The sequence below is a fragment of the Garra rufa genome, chromosome 6, assembly GCF_049309525.1.
Source record: "Garra rufa chromosome 6, GarRuf1.0, whole genome shotgun sequence".
In the NCBI taxonomy this organism is placed as follows: Eukaryota; Metazoa; Chordata; class Actinopteri; order Cypriniformes; family Cyprinidae; genus Garra; species Garra rufa.
Window position 1 is genome coordinate 56,021,377 of NC_133366.1, and position 27,706 is coordinate 56,049,082.

Here is a 27,706-nt window from a genome sequence, read left to right on the forward strand (position 1 = left end):
AAGGTTTATTTGATTTAACAAAAACGATTTTAAAAGTTTTGGTTTTAGATAACAATAACACCACTGGTGATTATTATAGTGGCATCAGTTAGATTGCAGTTATTAATTTTAAAAGTACAGGTGTGTAGTACTGAATTATTTTACATGGAGGCCTAAACATGATGTACAGATTTAAAACGCTGATTATCGTCTTCAGCAATCGAAGTCAAACAGGCCAATCAGAGCACAGCGCGTTGAGTAAGCGATGAGAGAGTCAAACTCTTTTGTGCTCCAGAGCTGATTTACAACTCTGCTCACAACGGCAGCAGGTGAACAGAGCGTTCTGTATTCCCTGCCATAGTTGATATTCACAGGTTTTTTGACAATAGCGCATTATTAAGGGAACAGAACACTTCAGGACAGAATATGTCAAAAATCTTAACAGTCTGTGGAGTTGCCAAATCACTGAGGCTGGGATGGCGCAACTGGAGACCGTCGACAAGATTACTCAGCATGAAGGTGTGTTAATTTTGTGTCAGGTGGATAAGTGATTCGGAAAGTCAGAAATCCTGGAAATCTGTCTTACATTTGCTTGTTTTACATCATGAATCCACACACTTGTTGCTTTTAAATATACAGTAGTTTAATTTCCAGGCTCAGACTGCGCACCTGGTGCTTGAAGATGGCACAAAGATGATGGGCTACTCCTTTGGCCATGATCACTCTTCAGCTGGAGAGCTGGTCTTTAACACAGGACTAGTTGGGTGAGAAGAGACACTCTGAATATGGTCACATTTTTTTTGGCAAAAGAAAACTTCCCAGATGAAAAATCACTGGCAACGTTTGTGTAAAAGTCCAAAATATTTCAGCTGTAACTCCTAAATCTTCAAGTCCTTCAGGCTGGCATCAGTCTACCAGCCACCCAGAACACTCTTGCAGCTACAGTTTTCAAACTTAATATCTCTTCTTAAAAGTTTTTGCTACATAAGACCCAAATGCTTTGGTTTTGTGAAATCAGTATTACCAGTTTCCTTTTCTAATTTTAAGATTATTATATTAGGTTTTGATATGTCAGTATTAGTATTAGTATCTTAATTTTTGTGTATCATATCCAGCTATCCTGAGGCTCTGACAGACCCCAGTTACAGAGGACAGATCCTGACCCTTACCTACCCCATTGTGGGAAACTACGGTGTTCCTAATACACAGGAACTGGATGAGCTGGGATTGAGGAAAAATGTGGAATCTGATCGCATTCAGGTACTAACAATGCTAAAATCATAAGTTTGATTCCGTATGGAATGCACTATATAATATATTGAATGCAGTAAGGTTTAGATAAAATCATCTACCAAATACATAAATGTAAATATTACTTGTCAAAAGTTTGGAAAATAAAGTGACAAACCCCCAGTTTCACAGATAAGGCTTAAGCCTAGTCCTAGGCTAAAATGTAAGTCTGAGCTGTTTCAACTTGAAATAAAATTGCACTGATTGGTTTTAAAATATATCAGTGCCTTTGTTTTGTCCCAAGATGCACACCAGTAATGTTTTTTTTCTAAGCACATTTATAAAAAATACTTAAATGTCCTAATTGTACTATGGCCTAATCCTGGCTTAGTCTAAGCCCAGTCTGTGAAACCGGGCCAAAGAGACCTATAAAACAAAATATAGAATATTAAAATTTAGCCCATATATGCAGTAACGATGGTTTATTTCCATATATTTGTTGTCCGAAGGTGTCAGGATTGCTGGTTCAGGACTACAGTTCTGAGTACAGTCACTGGAACTCTGTGAAATCACTGGCACAGTGGCTTCAAGAAGAAAAGGTGGGTTTCCATATACAGTGGTGGCCAAAATGATTAGAGTACAAGTGTTTTCACCAGCTAAAATTTGGTTTTAAAGTTAGTTTTATCTTTTGCTCTAGTGTGTCAGTACGAAATATCAGTTTACATTTCCAAACATTTATTGTAATAATCCAATGAGATTTTTGTTTGCACAAGGAGTCAATGCTCCACACAGAGATCTGATCTCATCATCATCTAATCTCTCTGGAATGACATGAAGAAACACAACAAACTAAGACAGACTAAATCCAGAAGAACTGTGGCAACTTCTTGAAGATGCTTCAAGAGATCTATCTGAAAAATATGTGCAAGTGCGCATAGGGCAAAAGCTGCTTTAAACGCAAAGGATGGTCACACCAAATGTTGATTTAATATAGTTAAGTTAATTGATACAGAAAATCTAGTTTTTGACAGCATCCTCATTTTACAGCATTTTTACACAAGTGCCTAAAACTTTTAACAGTACCGTAGCTTTGCAGGTAGGATTCTTGAAGCACCTTGGAGATGTTGCCACAGTTCTTCTGGATTTAGTCTGTCTCAGTTTCTTCATGTAATTTCATCCAGACAGACTGGATGATGATGAGATCAGATCTCTGTGTCGAGCACTGGCTGTTGTCAGACTGGATTCTTAGAATTTATGGCAAAATTAATGTTTGGAAATGTAAGCTGACATTTCCTACTGACACACTACAGCAAAAGATAGAAATAACTGACTTAAAACCAATTTTTAGCTAGTGAAAATCCTAGTGTTCTAATAATTTTGGCCACCAATGCATTCTTATTTCTACTCACTTCTACAGTAAGTATGTAAAGCTTTTTTTTCCTGTGCTTGCAGGTGCCGGCACTTTTTGGTATAGATACCAGGATGCTGACAAAAATTATTAGAGACAAGGTCAGCATTTATGCTACTTTGAAGTATGTAGTTTGCCAAAACTTACGCTTAAATACATTCTAAAGGTTTGTTTGTCTTCAAATAAGGGTACTGTTTTAGGCAAGATTGAATTTGATGGACAGCCAGTGGAGATCACAGACCCAAACCAGCGAAATCTTGTAGCTGAAGTCTCAACCAAGGTAACCCGCATTCATGAATTGCAGTTGCATTGCATTTTCAGTAAGTGTTCACCATGTCTTTTCCTGCTTTTAAGGAAATTCAAGTGTTTGGGAAAGGCAATCCTATCAAAGTGGTTGCTGTTGACTGTGGAATCAAGCACAACATTATACGGCTACTTGTCAAGGTAAGAAATCGTGGTTGGGGTCTCCTCCTAGAAAGATGAGGAGACAATATAGCTAGCTTGTCATATTTTAAGACTTTTCATTTTTACATCCTAGTGTGGAGCAGAGGTGCATTTAGTGCCATGGGACCAAGACCTGATGAGTTTGGAGTATGACGGTCTGTTCATCTCCAACGGCCCGGGAGATCCTTCACTGGCAAAGACCCTGATTCAAAATGTCCGCAAGGTACAGTATGATAGATAGCATTGTCTTTATTTTGAACAATTCATCTCTTTCATCTAAAACAGCATTTACTGCTGACTGTTTTTCTAGGACATATGTCTTATTACAGAAGTTAAGCAGTTGATGATGACTATTTTTTACATTGGAAAACATTACATTGGATTAAATTCAGCCACACTAATTAATATGGATATTTGAAAATCAATAAATCATCACACTATGCTCATCTTTTATCTCTCCATCATAATGACCATCAGGTATTGGAAAGTGACCGTCCTCAACCAGTGTTTGGTATTTGTATGGGAAATCAAATCACAGCTCTGGCAGCTGGTGCACAGTCTTATAAACTACCAATGGGAAACAGGTACAAAATATTATTATACAACATATTTTTAAAGGGGTCATATTTTAGTGTTACTTGAGCTTTACTTATGTTAATAAAGTTTTTTTGCACACAAAAAAAAAAAGTACAGTGGTGGCCAAAATGATTACAACACTAGTATTTTCACCAGCTAAAAAAAGTCAGTTATTTTTGTGTGTCAGTAGGAAATATCAGTATACATTTCCAAACATTCATTTTGCCATTAATTGTAATAATCCAGTGAGATTTTTGTTTGCACAATGGATCTGACATCAGCCAGTGCTCCACACAGAGATCTGATCTCATCATCCAGTCTGTCTGGAAGAAACAGAACAAACGGAAAAGGATTCAGCTGCGGGATCGGAGTGCCACCAGTGCAGAGCTTGCTCAGGAATGGCAGCAGGCAGGTGTGAGCGCATCTGCACACACAGTGAGGCCAAGACTTTTGGAAGAAGGCCTGGTGTCAAGAAGGGCAGCAAAGAAGCCACTTCTCTCCAAAAACAAACAAACATCAGGGACAGATTGATCTTCTGCAAAAAGTATGGCGAATGGACTGCTGAGGACTGGGGCAAAGTCATATTCTCAGATGAAGCCTCTTTCTGATTGTTTGGGGCATCTGGAAAAAGGCTTGTCCGGAGAAGAAAAGGTGAGCGCTACCATCAGTCCTGTGTCATGCCAACAGTAAAGCATCCTGAGACCATTCATGTGTGGGGTTGCTTCTCATCCAAGGGAGTGGGCTCACTCAAAATTTTGCCCAAAAACACAGCCATGAATAAAGAATGGTACCAAAACACCCCCCAACAGCAACTTCTTCCAACAATCCAACAACAGTTTGGTGAAGAACAATGCATTTTCCAGCGCGATGGAGCACCGTGCCATAAGGCAAAAGTGATAACTAAGTGGCTCGGGGACCAAAACGTTGAAATTTTGGGTCCATGGCCTGGAAACTCCCCAGATCTTAATCCCATTGAGAACTTGTGGTCAATCCTCAAGAGGCGGGTGGACAAACAAAAACCCACTAATTCTGACAAACTCCAAGAAGTGATTATGAAAGAATGGGTTGCTATCAGTCAGGATTTGGCCCAGAAGTTGATTGAGAGCATGCCCAGTTGAATTGCAGAGGTCCAGAAAAAGAACGTAATTGTCACGTAATTGTCGATAAAAGCCTTTGAAACGTATGAAGTGCTTGTAATTATATTTCAGTACATCACAGAAACAACTGAAACAAAGCTCTAAAAGCAGTTGAGCAGCAAACTTTGTAAAAACTAATATTTGTGTCATTCTCAAAACTTTTGGCCACGACTGTACATTGCATAAGTATTCATACCCTTAACTCAGTACATAGTTGAAGCACCTTTACAGCCTCAAGTCTTTTTGGGTATGATGTGAAAAGCTTTGCACATCTGCATTTGTCAATTGTCTGCCATTCTTTGCCTCACCTTTTCACCTCTCAAGCTCTGTCAGCTTGGATGGGGGCTGGCAGACATTTTCTAGAGTCCTAGTTGTTCCAATCGTCTTACATTATGGATAATGGAGGTTACATGCTTCTGTGAACCTTCAGTGCAGCAGATTTTTTTCTGAACTCTTCCCTAGATCATTGCCTTAATGCAAGTCTGTCACTGAGGCCTACATGCAGTTATCTTGACCTCAGGACTTGTTTTTTGTTAGACCTTTTCTTAGAGGTGTGTGCCTTTCTAAATCATACTCATTCAAATAAATTTGCCACAGTTTAACTCCACTCGAAGTGTAGTAACATCTAGAAGCAATATGAATGCTCCTGAGCTAAATTTTGAGTGTCCCAGAAAAGGGTGTGAATACTTATGCAACGGGATCTTTTCAGTTTTTTATTTCTAATAAATTTGCAAAGTTGTTACAAACCTGTTTTGTGCTTTGTCATTATGATGTAGATTGATGTGGGAAAAAGTAATTTAAAGCAGTTTACCATAATGCTGCAACAAAACAAAATGTGAAAAAATTAAGGGGTATGAATACTTTTGCAAGGCACTGTATATCCCAAAAGATCAGGGCAAATTTGATTTCTCATGTCATGACCCCTTTAAGATATATAGACCATAATTTACTAATTATATGTCAAATTCTTTTTAATGTGAGTCTGAGAATGGATTACACTGTCAGAAAAAGAGCTTAACTTTTCTCATTTTTGTCCTTAAGACTAATTAAAAAGACTTCTCATTTTGTACAGGGGCCAAAACCAGCCAGTTGTGAATGTGATGACTGGCCAAGCCTTCATCACAGCTCAGAATCATGGGTATGGCATTGACAGCGAGTCCCTTCCTCCAGGCTGGAGTCCTCTCTTCATTAACGCAAATGATGGAACCAATGAGGTCTGGATTTAATTCTTATCATTTAACCACCTTCATGTCATTCCAAGCCTGGTTTGACTTTTTCTCCTCCATGGAATATGGGTAAAAATGAATTTTTGGGTTGGCTTTTCTATAAAATGACAGGGGACTGAATCTGTCAAAGTACAGAAAAGTTTTTCTTGTTAGGTGAACTTTTACTTGAACTGTGACTGCCTGGCGAAAAATTAATTACAAGAGCCTGGAAGGTTTTTCAATAATGCATTTTGCTGTTAAAGCAACATACCTCAGCATCAGGTTGATTGCATCTGTTGTTATTGCTAATGACCTCTTAGGCTGTTTAGAAAAGATTTATATTTATAAAAAACGGTTTGTTTTTAGAGGAATCTGGGTTAAAGCCAAACGCTGCTTTCTCTTCTTCTCTTTCAGGGCATTATGCATAAAACCAAGCCAGTGTTCACAGCGCAGTTCCACCCCGAGGCCAAAGGAGGACCCACAGACACAGAGGTACCACAGCACTGTCAGAGGATGGTGAAGAGTCTGATCTTTTTGTTTTTCATGGCTGAATGTTCTCTCTTGATCATGTTGTGTTGAGCCCTCTGTAGGGATTTATACACGACTACCCTACACAGCAGGGTGCTGATTATTTCATTAAAAACCAGCCAGTGTACTTGAACACTTTCTTCAATTATCTTTTATAGTTCCTGTTTGATGCTTTCATCTCTCTGATAAGAAAGGGGAAGGAAGGGAGCATTGCATCTGTGATGCCAAAGAAACCTGCTGTTACTCAGAGAATCCAGGTGGGGGAGACAAACTACATGAGTTGGAAGTCCTGTCTGCTCATTGCACATTGTGTTGAGTACAGATACAGATGCTTGTTTGTTGTCCTTGTATTACCCAGGTGTCCAAAGTGCTGGTGCTGGGATCTGGAGGCCTGTCCATCGGTCAGGCGGGAGAGTTTGACTACTCAGGATCCCAGGCTGTCAAAGCTATGAAGGTGAGATGTTTTGTTAATCTCTGCTGGTTGTGTTTCTTTTCAGTGTTCAGTCATTTTAGGACATTTCAGGCCAGTACCACCTTTGATAAAATCAGACCATCCAACTACCACCCTTGCACAGACATGCTTGCCCTGGCTTTTCTTTTTTTACACCATTAGCAGCTAATTCTTTTGTCTTTTTGAACATTTTGTTGTCAAAAACGTTTTAGGCCTTAGCATAGATTTCTATGCAGGTTCAAGATGGTGTACAGTATGCTAGTTTGTTGCTGATGTATTACCCTTAGGTGCATTGTTCATCAGCAAAATGCTTTTGTTGTGAAGCTGGTCAACCAGGGAAGTCTTGCTGGTAAAGCTAGCTAAGCCAGTTGGAGCACTAGCCAACAGCATCCAAAACACAACAGCCGGGCAACTTTAAGGCCTGTTAGTAACACACATAATGGCATGTTTTTTTATTATCAATTTGGAAATGTCACACCAGGCCAGCAGAGGGAGCTCTTACCCACACTGACTGTTGCTGCTCCCTCTGCTGCCTCTATGGTAGCTTCCTGTTTATCAGACATAAAAGCCAGCTCATCACACACACATCGCGAAGTATTGATTTGCATTTGCGGACATTACCAAGCGTTTTCCTTGCTCCCAGGTTCTCCTAGTTGTTTTCCCTAGCCATAGTTCTGTTTTTGTTTTCCCAGTCTTAGCCATAGTTTTCTAGTTTCTTGTTTTCATTTCATTGTTTCCTTTGGACTGCCCACCTGGTTTTGACCCCACGCCTGTTGTGTTGGATTACGCTCTTGGATTGTCTTCGCTGTTGATGTTTGCTGGTGATTTCGACCATGTCTGTCTGTCTACGATCTTTATAATAAAGCCTTGCATTTGGATCCCCACTCTCAGTCGTCCCGCTTGTGACAGAATACTTCGCCAAACCCAGATCCAGCGGCTTTATCCACCAGCAGAACTACCCCTCAGGATGGATTCAGCAGGAAGGTTGTCCGACCCCGTAAGTTTTCTCTGCTCCATTTCTCAAGATGGCCGACGTATCGAATGTTATGTTGAGGAATTTATTACTTACAGTCACCTGGCACCTTGTGACGAATTTATGTTGAAAGAATGTTTCTGGAGTGGGTTGGACACAGACATTAGTGACAATTTACCCGATGAGGACCCTAGTTGGAGCCTCACACAATTTATTGACTTTGTGTTGTCGCATTGTGGATCTCCGTACACTGTGGGACTACTAGTAGGGCCTCAGCACAAGATGTCTGCCAGCCTAAAGCTACAGCACAAAATGGCTGCCATCCCAAAGCCCGTTCACAAGATGGCCGCCATTTCAAAGCCTGCTCACAAGACTGCTGTCCTTCAAGAGCCCCTTCACAAGATGGCTACCTTTCCTGCACCTATTCACAAGATGGCTGCCTTTCCAGAATCTGCTTACGGGATGACTATTCTTCCTGAGTCTGCATTCAAGATGGTCACCCAATTGGACCCAGCTCACAAGAAGTCTACCACGTCTAAGTTCTCTCACAAGATGGCTGCCACCCCCAAGCCCATTCACAAGATGGCCACCATCCCCAAGCCTGTTCACCAGACTGCCGTCCCTCCTGAGCCTGTCACAAAGATGGCCGCCGCCATGCCAGAATCTGCACCCAAGATGGCTGCCGCCACTCCAGAGTCTGCCCCCAAGATGGCTACCATCCCAAGGCCTGTTCACAAGATGGCCGCTGTCCCAAGGCCTGTTTCCAAGATGGCTGTCCTTCCCGAGTCAGCTCATAAGATGGCCGCCTTTCCTGAGTCTGCATCCAAAATGGCCGCTCTTCCAGATCCTGTTCACAAGATGGCCGCCATCCCCAAGCCTGTTCACCAGACTGCTGTCCCTCCTGAGCCTGTTACAAAGATGGCCGCCTTTCCCGAGTCTGTTCACAAGATGGCCACTCTTCCAGATCCTGCTCACAAGATGGCCGCCACGCCAGAGCCTACTGCAAAGATGGTCGCCACGCCAGAGCCTGCTGCAAAGATGGCTGCCACGCCAGAGCCTGCTGCTAAGATGGTCGCCACGCCAGAGCCTGCTGCAAAGATGGCTGCCATGCCAGAGCCTGCTGCAAAGATGGTCGCCATGCCAGAGCCTGCACCCAAGATGGCCGCCACACCCATGCTCGCACACAAAATGGCCGCCACGCCTGAACCTGCACGCAAGATGGCCGCCATACCTGAGTCTGTCATCAACATGGTGGCTACAGCATCAGACTCTCACCCTTCCAGGACTTATCAGAGACTAATATCAAGCTTGGAGGACCCACCACTGCTGTCAGCTCGATCAGTTGGTCCCTTACTATCAGCACCAGCCAAGCCAGCATCAGCTAACGCTATGTCAGCCAAGCCCTCGTCTGCTAACGCCACGTCAGTCAAGCCAGTACTTGCTAACGCCACGTCACCCAAACCAGTGACTGCTAATGCTATGACAGCCAAGCCAGCTACAGCCAATGTCACGTCTGCCAAGCCAGAGCCCGCTCACATCATGTCAATAAGACCACAGCCAGCTAGCGTCATGTCTGCCTCTCTCGAATCCACTCCAGCTGTTGTTTCTGCCAAATCAAGCCACGTCACAGCTGCTATTCCTGCTGAGTCAAACCAAGCAGCTCCTCTTGAGTCAGGTCAAGTCACAGCTGATCCTCCAAGGCCAAGTCACGTCTCCCCCGAGAGTTCAGAGCCAACGCTCCCAAGTCATGCAGATCCAACGCTCCCAGGTCGTGCAGAGCCAACGCTCCCAAGCCATGCAGAGCCAACGCCCCCAAGTCATCCAGAGCCAACGCCCCCAAGCCATGCAGAGCCAGCGCCCCCAAGTCACGCAGAGCCAACGCTCCCAAACCTCACGCCCACTGACCCGGAGGGCATTCCTCTGCCTACTGCGTTACCTGTTATGGCAATCGCCATTTTGAGTGTGTGGGCTGCACACTGCGCCCCAGTGGCCTCTTCAGCCCATGAGTCTGTCCACAAGTTTGCTCTGGAGGCCTCATCTGCACGCATGTCCGCTGCGCCTATACCTCTTTCGGAGGTGGCGTGCATAGCGGAACTCCACGCTCTGCCCACTCCGCCAAGGCTTCACGCTCTGCCCGCTCCGCCAGGGCTTCACGCTTTGCCCGCTCGCCAGGGCTTCACGCTTTGCCCGCTCCGCCAAGGCTTCACGCTCTGCCCGCTCCGCCAAGGCTTCATGCTCTGCCTGCACCGCCAAGGCTTCACGCTCTGCCTGCACCGCCTATGCTCCCTGCTCTGTCAGCACCACCAGGGTTCCCTGCTTTGCCTGCTCCGCCAAGGTTCCTGGCTCTGCCTGTTCCGCCAAGATTCCTTGCTCTGTCTGCTCCGCCAAAATTCCCTGCTCTACCTGCTCCGCCAAGATTCCTTGCTCTGTCTGCTCCGCCAAGACTCCTTGCTCTGCCAGAACTCCCTGCTCTACCTGTACAACCTAGGCTCCCTGTCATCTCTGTCTCGGCTTTTGGGGCCATTCCAGAAGTCTCTGTCTGCCCAGTAACAGCCACGAAAACCGTACCAGAAGTTCTCGTCTGCCTAGTCACGGCCATGGAGGCCACGTTCTCCTATGAACTCTCTACTTCTCTCCTTGCTCTGTCTGCCTCCTCTGTCTCTGCTCTCCCCAGGTCCCAGTCCATGATGCGGCTGCCTGTTCCGCCCTGGAGGGCTCCTGCGCCTCCTGCTCCGCCCTGGAGGGCTTCTGCGCCTCCTGCTCCGCCCTGGAGGGCTCCTGCGCCTCCTGCTCCGCCCTGGAGGGCTCCTGCGCCTCCTGCTCCGACCTGGAGGGCTCCTGCGCCTCCTGCTCCGCCCTGGAGGGCTCCTGCGCCTCCTGTTCCGCCCTGGAGGGCTCCTGCGCCTCCTGTTCCGCCCTGGAGGGCTTCTGCGCCTCCTGTTCCGCCCTGGAGGGTTCCTGCGCCTCCTGCTCCGCCCTGGAAGGCCGCTCCGCCTCCTGCTCCGCCCTGGAGGGCCGCTCCGCCTCTTGCTCCACCTCCAGCTCCGCCCTGGAGGGCCGCTCCGCCTCTTGCTCTGCCTCCTGCTCCGCCCCGGAGGGCTGCTCCGCCTCCTGCTCCGCCCTGGAGGGCTCCTAAGACTCTTACTCCACCTCAAAGGACTGCTCTGCCTTCAGCTCTGCCCTGGAGGGTTCCCGAATCTCCTGCTATGCTCTGGAGGGCCCTTGCACAACCCGTTCTGCCTCAGTCTCCTGGCCCCCCCCACCGCTCCCCTGGACTGTTTCTTCCTGTTGTTTCTGTTGGAGCGTCTGGAAGCCGCTCCTTGGGGGGGGGCTATGTCACACCAGGCCAGCAGAGGGAGCTCTTACCCACACTGACTGTTGCTGCTCCCTCTGCTGCCTCTATGGTAGCTTCCTGTTTATCAGACATAAAAGCCAGCTCATCACACACACACATCGCGAAGTATTGATTTGCATTTGCGGACATTACCAAGCGTTTTCCTTGCTCCCAGGTTCTCCTAGTCTCCTTGTTGTTTTCCCTAGCCATAGTTCTGTTTTTGTTTTCCCAGTCTTAGCCATAGTTTTCTAGTTTCTTGTTTTCATTTCATTGTTTCCTTTGGACTGCCCACCTGGTTTTGACCCCACGCCTGTTGTGTTGGATTACGCTCTTGGATTGTCTTCGCTGTTGATGTTTGCTGGTGATTTCGACCATGTCTGTCTGTCTACGATCTTCATAATAAAGCCTTGCATTTGGATCCCCACTCTCAGTCGTCCCGCTTGTGACAGGAAATCAGTTTCAAATCTCTCTTTTGAGATTTTTTTTCTTGCTTTTTTTTTTTTTGTTGAGTCTTTGTTAGTTTTATTTAGTATTATTTATATACTAATACAGTGTTTAGTGTTTTTTTTATTTTTGTTTTCATTTTATTTTTTACTCTCAGTTTTAGTAATTTAGTTGTGTGCTTTTGTCATTTTTATTAGATTTTGTTTTGTTTAAATCAACTTATTTTTATTTTTGTTTTAGCAATTTTAGTACTTCAAAGTTATTTCAATTAATTGTCAAGGCAGCATTTCTAATTTTCATTTTTGTCATGTCATATGAGGTTTTTTAATTGTATTTTATTGCTTTATTTCGATTAACATGTTTTTTTTTATAATATTAGTTTTTAAAAATGTTATTTATTCCTGTGCAAAGCTGAATTTTCAGCATCATTACTCCAGTCTTCAGTGTCACATTATCCTTCAGAAATCATTCTAATATGTTGATTTATCAACGTTGAAAACAATTGTGTTGCTTAAATTATGTTTCAACAAAATATTTTTTAAATGAGTTTAAAATATCAGCATTTATTTAAAAGATAAATATTTTGTAACAACATAAACTGCCATTTAAAAATTTGTGGTCAGTAAATTTTTATTCTTTCTTTTTTTTTTTGAAAGAAATTAATACTTTTATTTAGCAAGCATGTTTTAAATTGATAAGAAGTGATAACAAAAACGTATATTGTTTGAAAGATTTCTATTTTGAATAAATCCGATCTTTTTATTTATTTTCTTTTTTAATACAAGAGAGTTGTACATTTTCCAGAGTCGTATTGTGTACCACGGTTTGAGAACCACTGGCCTACTTGAAGCAAAAGTACAGGTGTTCTTGCTCACAGCAGTGTTTCTTATTTCTGGTTTCTGCCAACAGGAGGAAAACCTGCAAACAGTGCTGATTAACCCCAACATTGCCTCGGTACAGACTAACGAGGTTGGCACCAAACAGGCAGACTCTGTGTACTTCCTGCCCGTCACTCCTGAATTTGTTACGGAGGTGATCAACGTAGAGCGACCCGACGGCATCCTGCTCTCCATGGGAGGACAGACGGCTCTCAACTGCGGTGCGCATACAGCATCAAACCTTACCAAAATAACCAACACTGAAAGGCTTGATTGATGGTGCATTATGTTCCCTGTCTGTTGTGTCAGGGGTGGAGCTTTTTCAGAGGGGCGTCCTGCAGAAGTATGGAGTGCAAGTTTTGGGCACACCTGTGGAGTCCATCATGGCCACTGAGGACCGCCAGCTCTTTTCAGATAAACTAATGGAGATCAGTGAAAAGATTGCTCCAAGTATTGCTGTTAAAACGGTGAGATGTACATTAGCAAAATTAAGCTGTGACCCTGCTGAAAGTTGTGATTTTAAAACAAATAGATATTTGTTTGTGATTATGTACTGATGAGCATTTTTGTCTGGAAGGTGGCAGATGCCTTGAAGGCAGCAGATGAGATTGGCTATCCTGTCATGCTGAGATCAGCTTATGCCCTGGGTGGCCTTGGCTCGGGCCTGTGTGCTAATAAAGAGAAGCTAGAGGACACTGCTCGCAAGGTAAGCACTGTAAAACATGACATAACACGATGTTAATTCATTTTATTAATGCTGATGCTCTGAATTTAAAAATGATTTGCGTTATGATCAGGTATAGGGCAGAAATGCTGAGTGTTCCTGAACAAAGAGAGTTTTGTTAAACATTGTTTAATATTTGATGTAAGAGGTCTTATTTTATGTGTATATATATATGCAGTTGAGGTCAAAAGTCTACATCCCCCTTTCAGAATCTGCAAAATATTAAGTATTTTACCAAAATAAGTGGGATCATACAAAATGCATGTTATTGTTTATTTAGTACTGACCTGAGTAAGATATGTCACATAAAAGATGTTTACAATCAGTCCACAAGAGAGAATAATAGTTGAGTTTATAAAAATGACCCCATTCAAAAGTTCCCCTTGATTCCTAATACTGTGTTCTTACCTGAATGGTCCACAGCTGTGTTTTTTTGTTTAGTGCCAGTTGTTCATGAGTCCCTTGTTTGTCCTGAACAGTTAAACTGCCTGCTGTTCTTCAGAAAAATTCTTCAGGTTCCATAAATTCTTGGGTTTTTCAGCATTTTTGTGTATTTGAATCCATTTCAACGATGTCTGTATGATTTTAAGATCTATCTTCTGAGGACAAATTTATCACACTGAGGACAACTGAGGGACTCATATGCAACTACTACAGAAGATTCAAACACTCACTGATGCTTCAGAAGGCAAAACAATGTATTAAGAGCCGGGGGTGTAAACTTTTAAACAGAATAAAGATGTGTATATTTTTCTTATTTTGCCTAAATATCATGTTTTTTCAATTAGCACTAACCTTCAGATGCCAGAGATCATATTTACATGTTTCCCAGAAGACAAAATAAGTTGCATTTAATTTACCCTGATCTTCAAATTCACCCCCAGCTCTTAATGCATTGTGTTTCCTTCTGGAGCATCAGTGAGCGATTGAAACTTCTGTAATAGCTGCATATGAGTCCCTCAGTTGTCCTCAGTGTGAAAAGATGGATCTCAAAATCATAGTCATTGTTGGAAAGGGTTCAAATACACAAAAATGCTGGAAAACCAAAGAATTTGTGGTACCTGAAGGATTTTTCTGAGGAACAGTGGGCAGTTTAACTGTTCAGGACAAACAAGGAACTCATGAACAACTATTGCTAAAAAACAAACAAAAAACAAAAAACAAACAGCTGTGGATCATTCAGGTAAGAACACAGTATGAAGAATCAAGTGTATGCAGGGCTCAAAATTAACTTTTTTACTTGGTAGCACTGGTGCTCCCAACTTCGAAAAGTTAGGAGCACCAAAAAATTTTTAGGAGCACCTAATTTCTTTTTAGTAATGTGCCAAACTTGATTTTTCATTTTTCACAATTCTGATTGCAGATGTTTTATAAGCAAATGGGCTAATTCTGAAAGCCTTTTTTATATATTTAAATGAGTAAATATGAGTATTTATATGAGTACATGAACAAGATGTTTATTTTCTCTACTATAGGTAGAGCCATTTAAATTAGAGGCAACCACTGCATTTTTAAACAATCTACAGTATAAACAACAAAAAAATAAACGACACTTCTTTCGTCGTGTATAGACGATAAATGCAGGCACGATCTAAGTAGGCTACTCTTTCAATATTCGAAGTGCAAATAGAGACCGAATTTTTCAAGCATGATACAGAGCTATAGACACTTCACAACTTATTATAGACCACATACTAATAACAGCCTAGATATGTTATGTAGCCTAATTTGCGCGTGTTGGGAAGTCGCTCTCTAAACGTGGGGTATTAAAATTGCTTTTGAATGCGCGTGCGCGTTTTACTTTTGGTTTCGTTTTAACGATCGCGTGAAACTCTCGACAGCGCGGAGCGTGCATTCTACAATACAAGATATTACTTTAACAAAACCATTTGAAATTGGGAGGTCACCAACGGGATTTTGAAAAGCGTGTCCCCAGTGGAAATTACGCCCCTGCGTGAGTGCCGCTGAGTTATCATTTGATGTGAATGTATGCCGCGTTGTACAGTATAATGAGACGGAGGCGCCAGAATTGTATCTGACGAAGTACGCTGTAGCACAAAATATTCAGATTTCTTCAAAAGCAGACTGTGGAGACCTTTTAATTGTCCACAATCAAAAGAGAGAACGGCGAACCTGTCACTGTATCAGCTCACAGCAGTCTGTACAGTAGTTAGGCTAGCGAAAGTTTTGTAAAGTAATGAAACCAAGTCGCACCACAACAATTTCTAGCGCTCGCACATATGCTCCCAAATACATTGAGGTCGCGCAGATTAAATTTTGGGAGCATATGCGACCAAAACGGTCGCAATTTCGAGCCCTGGTATGTAAATTTTTGAACAGGGTCATTTTTAATGTAAATTATGTGCAATAAATAATGTTTGTTATTGTTTTTTAACTATTAGTTTATAATGGACTTTTTTCACCCTGTATACATGTGTTTAAGACTCCTACCTAAATTTTTACTTATTTGTATGCTGTGGGTTTGCTGTCAGGTCCAATATCATTTTTAACTGCTTCATCCATCAATAAACCCGCATTTTTGCAGCTTAGATTCTCAATAAAAGCTCTTTTTTTTCACTGGTTATGAAGTTGACTTCTGTATGTGTTTCAGTATGTGTTCATAGCACGCTCTTTTATCTTAAGAAGATCAAGGAAATTTTGATTCCTCTTCATATGGCTGCTTTCGAGATTGTTTGGCATGATGAAAGTGGGTTAAGTCCATTCACTCTTGCGCTGTTCTGTTACAGGCCCTGGCCATGAGCAGCCAGATCTTGGTGGAAAAGTCACTGCTGGGCTGGAAGGAGGTGGAATATGAGGTGGTGAGAGATGTTGCTGATAACTGTGTCACTGTCTGCAATATGGAGAACTTTGACCCTCTGGGCATCCATACAGGTATCATACTGTCTATGTGGAAGATAATCTTGTTCACAGGCTAGTGATGTTATACTTATTGTTCTGTTACATCATTCAGTAAATAAGGGGTTAAGGTTTATTTTTTATTTTTTTGTATTATTAAAAAAAATTCATATATGTGACCCTGGACCACAAAACCAGTCTTAAGTCGTTGGGGTATATTTGTAGCAATAGTCAAAAATACATTGTATGGGTCAAAATTATTGATTTTCCTTTTATGCCAAAAATCATTAGGAAATTAAGTAAAGATCATGTTCCATGAAGATTTTTTTGTAAATTTCCTACTATAAATATATCAAAATGTAATTTTTGATTAGTAATATGCATTGTTAAGAATTTAATTTGGACAACTTTAAAGGTGATTTTCTCAGTATTTTCATTTTTTTGCACCCTCAGATTCCAGATTTTCAAATAGATGTATCTCGGCCAAATATTGTCCTATCCTAACAAACCATATATCAATAAAAAGCTTTTTTTATATGATGTAAACATCTCAGTTTTGTAAAATTTAACCTTATGACTGGTTTTGTGGCACAAAACCAGTCTTAAGTAGCACGGGTATATTTGTAGCAATATTTTTCTTTTATGCCAAAAATCATTAGGATATTAAGTAAAAATCACGTTCCGTGAATATATTTTGTGATTTTCCTACCATAAATCTATCAAAACTTAATTTTTGATTAGTAATATGCATTGTTAAGAACATCATTTGGACAACTTTAAAGACAATTTTCTCAATATTTAGATTTTCTTTGCACCCTCAGGCTCCAGATTTTTCTATCCTAACAAACCATACATCAAAGGAAAGCTTATTTTTTTCAGCTTTCAGATGATGTATAAATCTCAATTTCAGAAGGTCTTACATTTAATTTTTTTTTGAAAATTACACACATTAAAATATCTGAAATATATATTTACATTTATTATTTTAATATATCATATTATAAGGTTAGTTTGGATTTGTCAAATTGAATTAATTTCAATTCAGAAAACTCCAGTCAGATTCATAATATATATATATATATATAACATATTCAATAACAAGTATTGATCAAGACTTGCATGTATTCAGGATGTAAGGAAAGCATTTGATTACTTTTTACCTCAGTGGTTACATAAAAGTATTAGTTCACTCCAGAATTAACATAAGAATTTACTTACCCCATGTTATCTAAGATGTTCATGTCTTTCTTGAAACTGCATTGAAACTGCAATTTGGACCTTCAACCCACTTATCCCCAATGAAGTCCACTATATGGGGAAAAATCCTGGAATGTTTTCCTCAAAAACCTTAATTTCTTTTCCACTGAAAAAAGAAAGATTTGAGTAAATTATCAGGAAATTTAAATTCAGGGGTAAACTAGTTCTTTAATGGACTTGTTTTAATGTAGTCAATAAATCAAAACTATTGTTCATAAAGATTTCTTTTTTTTATGAAATCAAAAATGATATTTTGAAGATTGTGGTACATGTGTATTAACATTTTTAAAAGATGTCTCCTTTTCATCGTTTTTGACGTTGTTTGTCATTGATCCCTGCATACACGTATTCAAGTTCATAACCCATAAAGCCATGTAATTTACATCAGGTGTGGACATGTATTGTAAATCCTCAAGAGCTTCAGTTAATAGTCCTTTCTGGTCATCTCAAAGGTGACTCCATCGTGGTCGCACCCAGCCAGACTTTGTCCAATGAGGAGTACCACATGCTGAGAGAGACCGCTATTAAAGTAGTACGTCATCTGGGCATTGTGGGAGAGTGCAATATCCAATATGCCCTGCATCCGTCCTCTCTGGAGTACTGTATCATTGAGGTGAATGCCCGCCTCTCCAGGAGCTCAGCACTGGCGTCCAAAGCCACAGGGTAAGATCATAATATGTCAGTAACTTAAAAGTAAATAAGCATGCAAACATTATGGGTGGTTAATTCTGTCTTTTGGGACCTCACTACATAGTGTTTGCGTTAATTTAATGCTACATGGTACAGATTTAAGAGTGTCTTTGGCTTGGTTAGGGTTTTACCTGCAAAACAGACGTTTCTGTGTGATCAGCTGAAGGTGTCAGTTTCACACCGTCGTTGGTTTTGCGTTTTTTGTCACCAAAATATTGAGAACTGTCTGCAGCCAAAGTTCTGGGTATGTTGAGAGCCAGACTCTAAAAAACACCCACCCACCACTCTGTCTGTTCAGTGTGAAATGAATCCATATCCTTTGAAAGCATTGATGCCACACGCTCTGTAAGAAGACAAACAAATTGTGTGGAAGAAACCGAACAGATTTTGCTGTGTGAAGAGGCAAAAATAGTTTTAATACCTTGTGGGGCAATTATTATTTTTTCTAAAAATCATTATGGAGGATTTTTTGGAAAGCATTATTATTTAAACTGTGCTGCAGGCAGGTTTATTAGTCTTTTCTAAATCTCAAGAGGAAAATTTAAGTAATTTTATTTAGGATTATTAATTTAGGTTCTACATTTGATTAACTTTTTACTTTCTCAGATGTTTATTAAGTAATTTAGGAGAAATACAAGTAGTCACAAATAGGGCTGTGTAAAAATTATATATACATTTTCTCAATTCTCATTTATTTATTTTTTTAAATATATTGATTCTTAAAGGAACACTCCACTTTTTTTGGAAATAGGCTCATTCTCCAGCTCCCCCCGAGATAATAAGTTGATTTTTACCGTTTTGAAATCCATTCAGCCGTTCTCTTGTTCTGGCGATATCACTTTTAGCATAGCTTAGCATAAATCATTGAATCCTATTAGACCAGTAGCATCGCGTTCAAAAATGACCAACGACTTTCGATATTTGTCCTATTTAAAACTTGACTCTTCTGTAGTTATATTGTGTACTAAGACCAGCAGAAATGTAAAGCAGCGGTTTTCTAGGCTGATAAGATTAGGAACTACACTCCCATTCCGGCGTAATAGTCGAGGAAGTTTGCTGCCGTAACATGGCCGAAGCAGGCGCATTTATATCACACAGCGCCTGAAATTAGATCCCAGCTAGGTAACTTCCAATGTGACCGGTGCTAAGTTTGTGTAATTCCGGTTGTTGCAGCTGTCAGAGTTGCAGCTGGTAAATTGTTAGTGGCTGGATTTACCTGTGTGTGATTAGCTATGGTTATGTGCATTGTAAGGGGCTGTGATAGTAAGTCGAAGACGTAATCTACTACCATCTTTCATAGAATTCCCACGAAAAAAAAAGCAATTTCGACTAATGAATCAATGGCTGGCTGCTCTGAACATAGATCTCAAAACACCATTAGAAACGATCAAGAAATGGCGTGTTTGCTCCGAGAATTTTGAACCAGATGACTATTTGGATAGTTTTACCGATACTACAGCACGGCGTCTAAAGGACACGGCGATCCCAACAATCTTCAAACTAACGTTACAGACAGAACAACAAGGAGCATCGCCCATGGCTGTAAGTGAAACATGATTAATTGCTAACGTTACCTGTAAAATGCAACCCCTGACGACTAGGTTTGGGCGAACAGTTGGCTTAGTATTTGCTATGACCAAATTCCATGTGTGATTGCAAAAGAAAGTTATTGCGAACAGTCAGTGGTGTTTTAAAGTCAGTTTTGAGTAAAAGTGTACATCATGAATGTAAGCCTGAAAATGCAAACTGACAGTATGCATTTAAAATCTTTATATTATATAATGTAGCAGGAATAACTTACTCTTGCGACAGCTGGCCATTAGGTCCACTCGGCGTGTGACGTTTTTTCTAGTTTATTTTGTCAAACCGGAAAAAAAAATCGACTATTGCAGGATGCAGCATTGCATCCAAGTCCTCAGATGTTGCGACCTGACACTTCCTCATCAGGTAGATCCACCCTTGCCATCGATGGCAATACCTAGTCCCACTCGCGACAACACAGGCACTCACTTTTAGTTGGCAAGGGTTGGCAAGCCCCACCAGCGCGAATCTGCTCTCCTCATCCCTTCTGTCCCAGGCAGTTCAGACACACTTTCTTGTCTTTCGCGTACCAAAACCTTAGCTTCAGTGAATTCTGGTTCAAATTGATACGGTTTAGGATCTGCACCAAAGTAAATATCTTCTAAATCGTCTCTCACAAATGTCTCCATGGCGAGGAACGCTGTCTGTGCTGTGCATGCACGTTGGATATGCTGACGGAAGTAAACATTTGCACATGTGCTGTGTGATATTACTGCGCCTGCTTCGGTCATGTTACGGCAGCAAACTTCCTTGACTATTACGCCGGAATGGGAGTGTAGTTCCTAATCTTATCGGCCTAGAAAACCGCATCTTTACATTTCCGCTGGTCTTAGTACGCGATATAACTACAGAAGAGTCAAGTTTTAAATAGGACAAATATCGAAACTCGTTGGTCATTTTTGAACGTGATGCTACTGGTCTAATAGGATTCAATGATTTATGCTAAGCTATGCTAAAAGTGATATCGCCAGAACAGGAGAACGGCTGAATGAATTTCAAAACAGTAAAAATCAACTTATTAACTCGGGGGGAGTTGGAGAATGAGCCTATTTCCAAAAAAAGTGGAGTGTTCCTTTAAATCTCAAAAATCGATTAGTCTAGCCCAGGGGTTCTCAACCTTTTTAGGCCGGGCCCCCCTCCTGCTTCGGTCAATTTTGCAAGGCCCCCCCCATACCTGATATTTCCTCTAAAGATGTTTATTTTTAAACCTGTTTTATTAACCAAAACATTTGTTTTGCCTTTTTATTCTTCTACTGCATGTTATAAAAAAAAAAAAATCAAAATTCAAACTAACTTTAAATTAAAGCTATACTTTTGAATTTAAAAGAAAACCCTCAGCTCTGTTCTAACATTTTAACACACACACACACACACATATACATATACGTGTATATATATATATATATATATATACACACACACACACACAGATTTAAAGCTCCTGAAATCTTTAATTCAGACATTCTTTACAACTTCAGATTACTTTTTCTTAAGTTAGTGCACCTGCCATTTAAACTAGACTGACTGAATGTCTACTGTTTGTATCCATTACAAAATATACATACAAATGAAAAATACAGCAAATATATTTTAAGTCTGTTGATGCTGGTGCTCATATATGTGCATAAACCCCACTGACACTCACGAGATCCTCCTCTATTATAAAACACTCACAGAACATTAATTTTGACAACTATACAAATATTTTAAAATTTCACGCAAAAATGTGGATCTATGGATCAGTGCCCCGAAAGCATGAAGAGTTTGTGAATCAATAGCAGACTTTTGCGTGCCTAATGTACGACTCGCAAGTTCGTTACTATAACTCTGATCGTCTTTAACTCTACATTAGCGCGACGGTTTGTTTCATGCAGCGAAGAGATGAAGTAATGACCTGCACTCCCTGGGGGGGTATAGGTTACTTTTGGGGGTGGAAGTGGGACAAAACATGACTGTCGCGGGCGGGAGCAGGACGAAATAACATATGTTACATTAGGAGCGGGACGATATTTCTGCGGCACAGAAACTTGCAGGAGTGGGACTAAAAAAAATATGTCCCTTGCAGGTCTCTAAAACGAAGTTTCGTGCAGCAGTTGAAAGTTTTGTGCTGCCGTTCAGTCTGTATTTAACAGTGCGATGAAACTTGCTGCGTCGAGTCCAAAGCAATCAATCACAGAACACAAGAGAGACCGTGCTTTGATCATTTTCATTTAAAACATTAATAATGAAATTAAACAATTTTAGGATAATATTTAAATGAATTTTAAGCTTTCTCGTGGCACCCTGGAGGCCCACCGGTTTAGAATATCTGTTCTACATGAAACGCAATAAAATACTCCCAGTACCCAAATAATGCCTTGTCTGTTTTTTCTCGAAAACAATTTGCGCTCAACAGCGCAATTGCGCGCTCCCCCTGTTGAGAACCACTGGTCTAGCCTGTTCTCAGTTAATGAACGGAACATTTTAGTGCACCTCCCATCTAATAAATCGTAATAAGCTTTGTGCTTTGTTACTTTTTATATGAAACAAAGTCTCGGATTTCAAATTCTGTTCATTTTACTACAATATTTAAACAATAAATGCTGTTATGGTGCTGTTTAATGTGGAGTGACAGATCACTGTAGTGCCTTAGTTTAATAGAAGCAGCAAAGTGAGGCACACATGAACCAATCATCATCTCCACTTTTAATACCAGTTTCAGCATGAAATAAAAAAGACTAAACATCCAAAGGTTTGTTAAAGTAAAGAGTACAACTTACCAAAATCCCATTCTTGTCTCATGTAATTACTCAATCAGTGTTTCAACCGTGTAAAGACGTCAATATAACAGCTTGTAAACTCACATAATGTCACATTTACCTCAGGAAAAAAAAAATATTCGGTGACACTACACTCTTTAGTTAGCAAGATAGGAGATTTTGCTAAATATATGTACCGTAAAGTTAGTATTTTTGACTTTATTATTATTATTATTATTATTATTATTATTATTATTATTATAAGAGCTTTATTGAGTGTAATTTAAGTGTTTGTACACAAATCAGTTTATCTATACACCCAATATTATAATGTAGTACCAACTTAGTACATGGTGGTTTCAAAGAAAAAACTATCTAATATACGGTCAAACCTAAATTTATTCATACACCTTCAACATTTCTCACATTATCACAGTTTATTTGGTATAGTTTAGGAAATGGTAATGTAATATGACAAGAACTTCGAGTTAAACTATGTCAGAACAAATTCATCTTGACAATCACAAGTGAATTACAGTCAAACCAAAATTTACCTCCAAAATGTCTCACATTGTCAGAGTTTATTCATGATAGTTTAAAAAATGGTAATAAAATATGATGAACTCATTCAAATTCATCTTAATAATGTCAGGTAACTTTGATACAAAGGTATGTAACAAAATATGATCAAGTAAAAGTGTCAAATCCAATTTTTGGTCCTACATTTGTATCAATTTTACTGGTAGTCCACTCTATGAAGAATTTGTGGGTATAATATCTTACCTTTACTTTATTTTGCTATTCTTACTTACGTAAATGAACTAGTGTCCTGAATAATTTTTGTTTCACTCAAAAGAATCAATATTGAATCGAAATCCAATAGAATTTAATCTTAATCACAAATGAGATAATGGTTGTCATACAGCAAGATAATAGAAATTCTAAATGAATATCACAGCTTGGATAGTTTGGTCTTGGAAATGTTTAGCGTTTTTAGTGTCTTGGCAAACCAGAACTGTTGAGATCTTTCTGAAACTCAAGAGGAGACACATCTGAAATTACATCACAAAAAGTCACAGTTTGCTCTCCTTGAAATTTCATTGCTGTCTAGGAGAAACAGTTGAGATATATAAGCTGCTGTTACTATTGTTCTATGTTATTCATCATAACATAGCTACTTCTGACTCTTTCTCATTAGGTATCCGCTAGCATTTGTAGCTGCTAAACTAGCACTGGGCATCCCACTGCCGGACATAAAGAACGCAGTGTCGGAGCAGACCACGGCCTGTTTTGAGCCCAGTTTGGATTACATTGTCACCAAAATACCTCGCTGGGATCTGGACCGCTTCCACGGGATGTCTCGAGAGATCGGCAGCGCCATGAAGAGTGTTGGAGAGGTGCGAGTTGTCATGGCGACCAAACACTGCCGCTTTCTAACACAGATTAAAACTAATCCAGGACCAAATTACGATTTTGATTCTTATTGCCAATTTCGTTAAAGTCTGTATCACAGTTAATTCAGTGCTGTTGATTTACAGAAATAGAAAGAGTTCGGTCTCTATCCTCTAATTTTTCCTTTTATTTCCTCCCCTCGCAGGTCATGGCAGTTGGCCGAACCTTTGAGGAGAGCATCCAGAAGGCTTTGCGGATGTGCCACCCCTCAGTGGATGGCTTTGTACCACGTCTGCCTTTGAAAAGAGCCTGGGCAGAACAGCAAGACCTTCAGCAAGAGATCTCCCTGCCTTCAAGTACTCGTATCTTCTCCCTCGCCCAGGTATGTGACCCAGAGCATTAAGAGAAGTGCATTAGAGTCTAGATGATGGATTCTGATTGTGTTCAGATCAATACAACAGCCATGTTTAATTCAGGCTCATGATTTATGAATCAATGACAAAACAGTTTTTACATCCATCCTAACACTTTGTGTCCAGGTTAGATAGTGTTTATCGGGGGTTTTCAAATTTTTGGGAGCCAGGGATCCCTTACAGGGGAGAGGATTTTTCAAGGACCCCTTATAATTATAACAGTCTTTAAGGCTGAAGTTTAATGTGGGTGGGCGATATGGCAAAAATATCATATCACGACTTTTTCCAGAAACGTCATGATTCATGATTTTATCACGATTCTTTGTCATGTTGGTTTTACTATCTTGCAAGTTGTCTGCGCAGTACAGCCAAATGAATTTCCCTATTTTAAAACCAAAGCCTTACATCGTAACAAAATATAAAATAAAAAGAATGGCAGACTTGAATTCAGCTTGACATCACAGGAATAAATTACATTTTAGAATATTTTGAAATAGAGAAGTCTTATTTACAATTGTAATGATATTTCAAAATATTACTGTATTTAAGAGACATTAAAAATATTCAGAAACATTTAAAACCTTACCAACCCACACTTTTGAAAGGTAGTGTATATGGTTTAATTATTTTGTAATACATTTCTGTATGTAATGTAAAACATTTTTTGCAGTTAACTATGGTATATTGATCAGAGTTAATTTCCTAAGACAAAGAAAATGGCAAAAATGTCAAGTTCTGTCATGAAACTCTAGATGGCGCAGGCTGATGGTCGTTAATGCAAACTGATGCTATTCACAGCATTTAAAGTGCCAATGAGCTTGTTGCTTTACATTTTAAATTGCTGGTTAGCAATCACGAGAGCATTTCACAGCATGCTTTTAGAGTTTCTCTCAAACCCTCCACCTCCCCAGCTCCACCTGTATAGATCTGCTACAGGTTATTATATATGCTACTTGTGCAGCAGCAGTATGTCTTTAATACTCACAGCACCGTATCTGTGTATGTATTGGCAGTACGAAGTTCCTGTATTTGCTTTGCAGTAACAACAGCAATAACCAACAGTACCAGCAATTCAGCAGCGTAGCAGATATTTTCCACTAAAACCAAATACATTAACATTGTTATATCCATTACCATGCTAAAATCTTCAGAGGCTTGGCATGATGGAACTAAGTTAGGAAATAGTAATTCGGTGCAAAAGATAAGATAAATATCCTGTGGGACTATAAGGTTATGTAAACCTTAATTTTAAGGAATTATTATATTGAATCCTAGATTCTGATTGGTCAGTCACAGCATTTTGTGGTCAAATATTTTTGTACGATGACCTCTGAAGTGTAGAATTGACCATTTATCGCTGGCAACAAATTTCCTAGTTTCTAAGTGTACTAAATGTTTTTAAAAAAAAATGTAAATAAATATTTTCGTGTCCATTTATTTACTTGTTTTGTAAATAGCTGTGCAGAAGTAGGGAAGTGTACAGTCAGCTGGTTATTATTGGAAAATAAACCCCTTCAGGGTGATACAAGACCCCTCCTTATCTCCTGGTCATTCATTAAAAATTAAAATTACCTGTCTGCCTAAAGAAAAAAACAACCTACTTTTCATCAAAAAAATGTGTCATGTGAGTGTCAAATGAACACGTTGGTGCTGGCAGATTTATTAAGGAATAATAGGGCAAATCCTATCAAGACATGAAACATCAATAACTCTCAAGGTTGGTCTCGCTTGTAGTACTGGAGTTTGATGTTAGTCTCCAGGCACATCATTTCATTCGAGCAGGTTATGCCTCCTATTAAGCAGACAGGCTATTAAGTGCTGCATCCTGATTGCCCCCCCCCCCCCCCACAGCGCTACGGCAACAGCCAGTTACAGCTCATTGGGCTCTGCTCTGTATTCAAGGGACACCACAGGCAAACAGCCAACAATCAAGAGCCATTATTTCTCATTTAACAATGACCCAACAATTTCTTGTAGATCACAATAATTTATTAGAAAAGCCTGTTTAAGTGCGTGCCATTTATAGTATCGTCTGCTGATTTGAGGCATTATGTGGATTGTTTTGCTTCTCAAGGCCCTGCACAGTGGTGTGACGGTTGATCAGATCCATGACCTCACTGCCATAGACAAATGGTTCCTGCACAAACTGAAGCACATTACTGCGATGGAGCAGCTCCTGGGTCAGTATAACAGGTGAGAGAGCAACAATTACATTCAGACACTCATAACTGATATTAATAGACAGAACTGCACACCACTTGACCTCCAAACTTGGATAAACTAAACACACAGCAGCCAAAATAAACAGTTAATCACCACTTCTTTCTATAATTTATTTTTTGGAAACATTATTATTGGTGATTGTCAGAGAGAACTTTCGTTCAAGTACAAGTATGTATTCAAGTACAAGAGCATGTCCCGACCATTTCAAACCAAAATCAGTGGAAATAAATAATGAATTTTCTTTTCTTTTCTTTTCTTTTCTTTTCTTTATTGCATTGCATTGCATTGCATCGCATCAATTGCAAGTATAATAGGGTGAATATCATGTCCTGATCATTTTAAATTTGGTTGTTGAAAATCAGTGGAAATAAATAATGAATATTTTGGTTGTGGAATTTTTTTATTTTTTTAATTTAATTTAATTTTATTTTATTGTTGCATTGCAGTAATTGCAAGTACAAGAGGGTGAATATCATGTCCCGATAATTTTAAACCAAAATCAGTGTAAATAAATAATGATTATTTTGGTTGTGAAAACTTTTTCTTTTTCTTTTCTTTTCTTTTCTTTTCTTTTCTTTTCTGCATTGCATCAATTGCAAGTATAAGAGGGTGAATTTCATGACTTGATCATTTTAAACCAAAATCAGTTGAAATAAATAATGAATATTTGGTTGCTGAAAATGTATTATTTTATTGCATTGTATTGCACTGCATTGCTTTGCTTTGCATTTCAAACCAAAATCAGTGAAAATAAATAATGAATATTTTGGTTGTAAAAAATGTTTTTTCTTTTCTTTATTGCATTGCATCAATTGCAAGTATAAGAGGGTGAATATCATGTCCTGTTTTTAAAATTTATTTTATTGCATTGCTCTGCATTGCTTTGCTTTGCATTTCAAACCAAAATCAGTGGAAATAAATAATTTTGGTTGTGGACATTTTTTTTTTATTTTTTATTTTTTTATTATTATTATTATTATTATTATTATTATTATTATTATTTTGCTTTGCTTTGCTTTGCAAGTACAAGAGGGTGAATATCATGTCCTGATCATTTCAAACCAAAACCAGTGGAAATAAATAATGAATATTTTGGTTGTGGAAATTTTTATTTTACTTTATTTTACTTTATTTTTATTGCTTTGCTTTCCATTGCAGTAATTGCTTGGATGCTTGGATTGTTTTAAATTGCTAAGATTATATGTGATAATTATTCATTGTATTAGCCTAAAAACATTAAAAATTG

At 39.7% G+C, this 27,706-nt stretch overlaps 1 protein-coding gene across 1 annotated transcript in view; it reads left to right on the forward strand.

The window, feature by feature from the left end:
• The first annotated feature begins 405 nt into the window (after window positions 1-405).
• The window catches only part of cps1 (carbamoyl-phosphate synthase 1, mitochondrial), a 73,792-nt gene continuing 46,491 nt past the window's right edge, over window positions 406-27,706 (forward strand). The window contains exons 1-21 of the mRNA XM_073841950.1: window positions 406-498; window positions 634-743; window positions 1,095-1,239; window positions 1,719-1,808; window positions 2,662-2,718; window positions 2,805-2,897; window positions 2,972-3,061; window positions 3,156-3,284; window positions 3,539-3,645; window positions 5,846-5,987; window positions 6,393-6,470; window positions 6,665-6,763; window positions 6,865-6,960; window positions 12,618-12,807; window positions 12,896-13,060; window positions 13,171-13,292; window positions 16,058-16,202; window positions 17,876-18,086; window positions 23,631-23,829; window positions 24,030-24,206; window positions 26,312-26,430. Coding sequence (XP_073698051.1) covers window positions 406-498; window positions 634-743; window positions 1,095-1,239; window positions 1,719-1,808; window positions 2,662-2,718; window positions 2,805-2,897; window positions 2,972-3,061; window positions 3,156-3,284; window positions 3,539-3,645; window positions 5,846-5,987; window positions 6,393-6,470; window positions 6,665-6,763; window positions 6,865-6,960; window positions 12,618-12,807; window positions 12,896-13,060; window positions 13,171-13,292; window positions 16,058-16,202; window positions 17,876-18,086; window positions 23,631-23,829; window positions 24,030-24,206; window positions 26,312-26,430 — 2,657 coding nt within the window. The remainder of the gene's footprint in view (window positions 499-633; window positions 744-1,094; window positions 1,240-1,718; window positions 1,809-2,661; window positions 2,719-2,804; window positions 2,898-2,971; window positions 3,062-3,155; window positions 3,285-3,538; window positions 3,646-5,845; window positions 5,988-6,392; window positions 6,471-6,664; window positions 6,764-6,864; window positions 6,961-12,617; window positions 12,808-12,895; window positions 13,061-13,170; window positions 13,293-16,057; window positions 16,203-17,875; window positions 18,087-23,630; window positions 23,830-24,029; window positions 24,207-26,311; window positions 26,431-27,706) is intronic.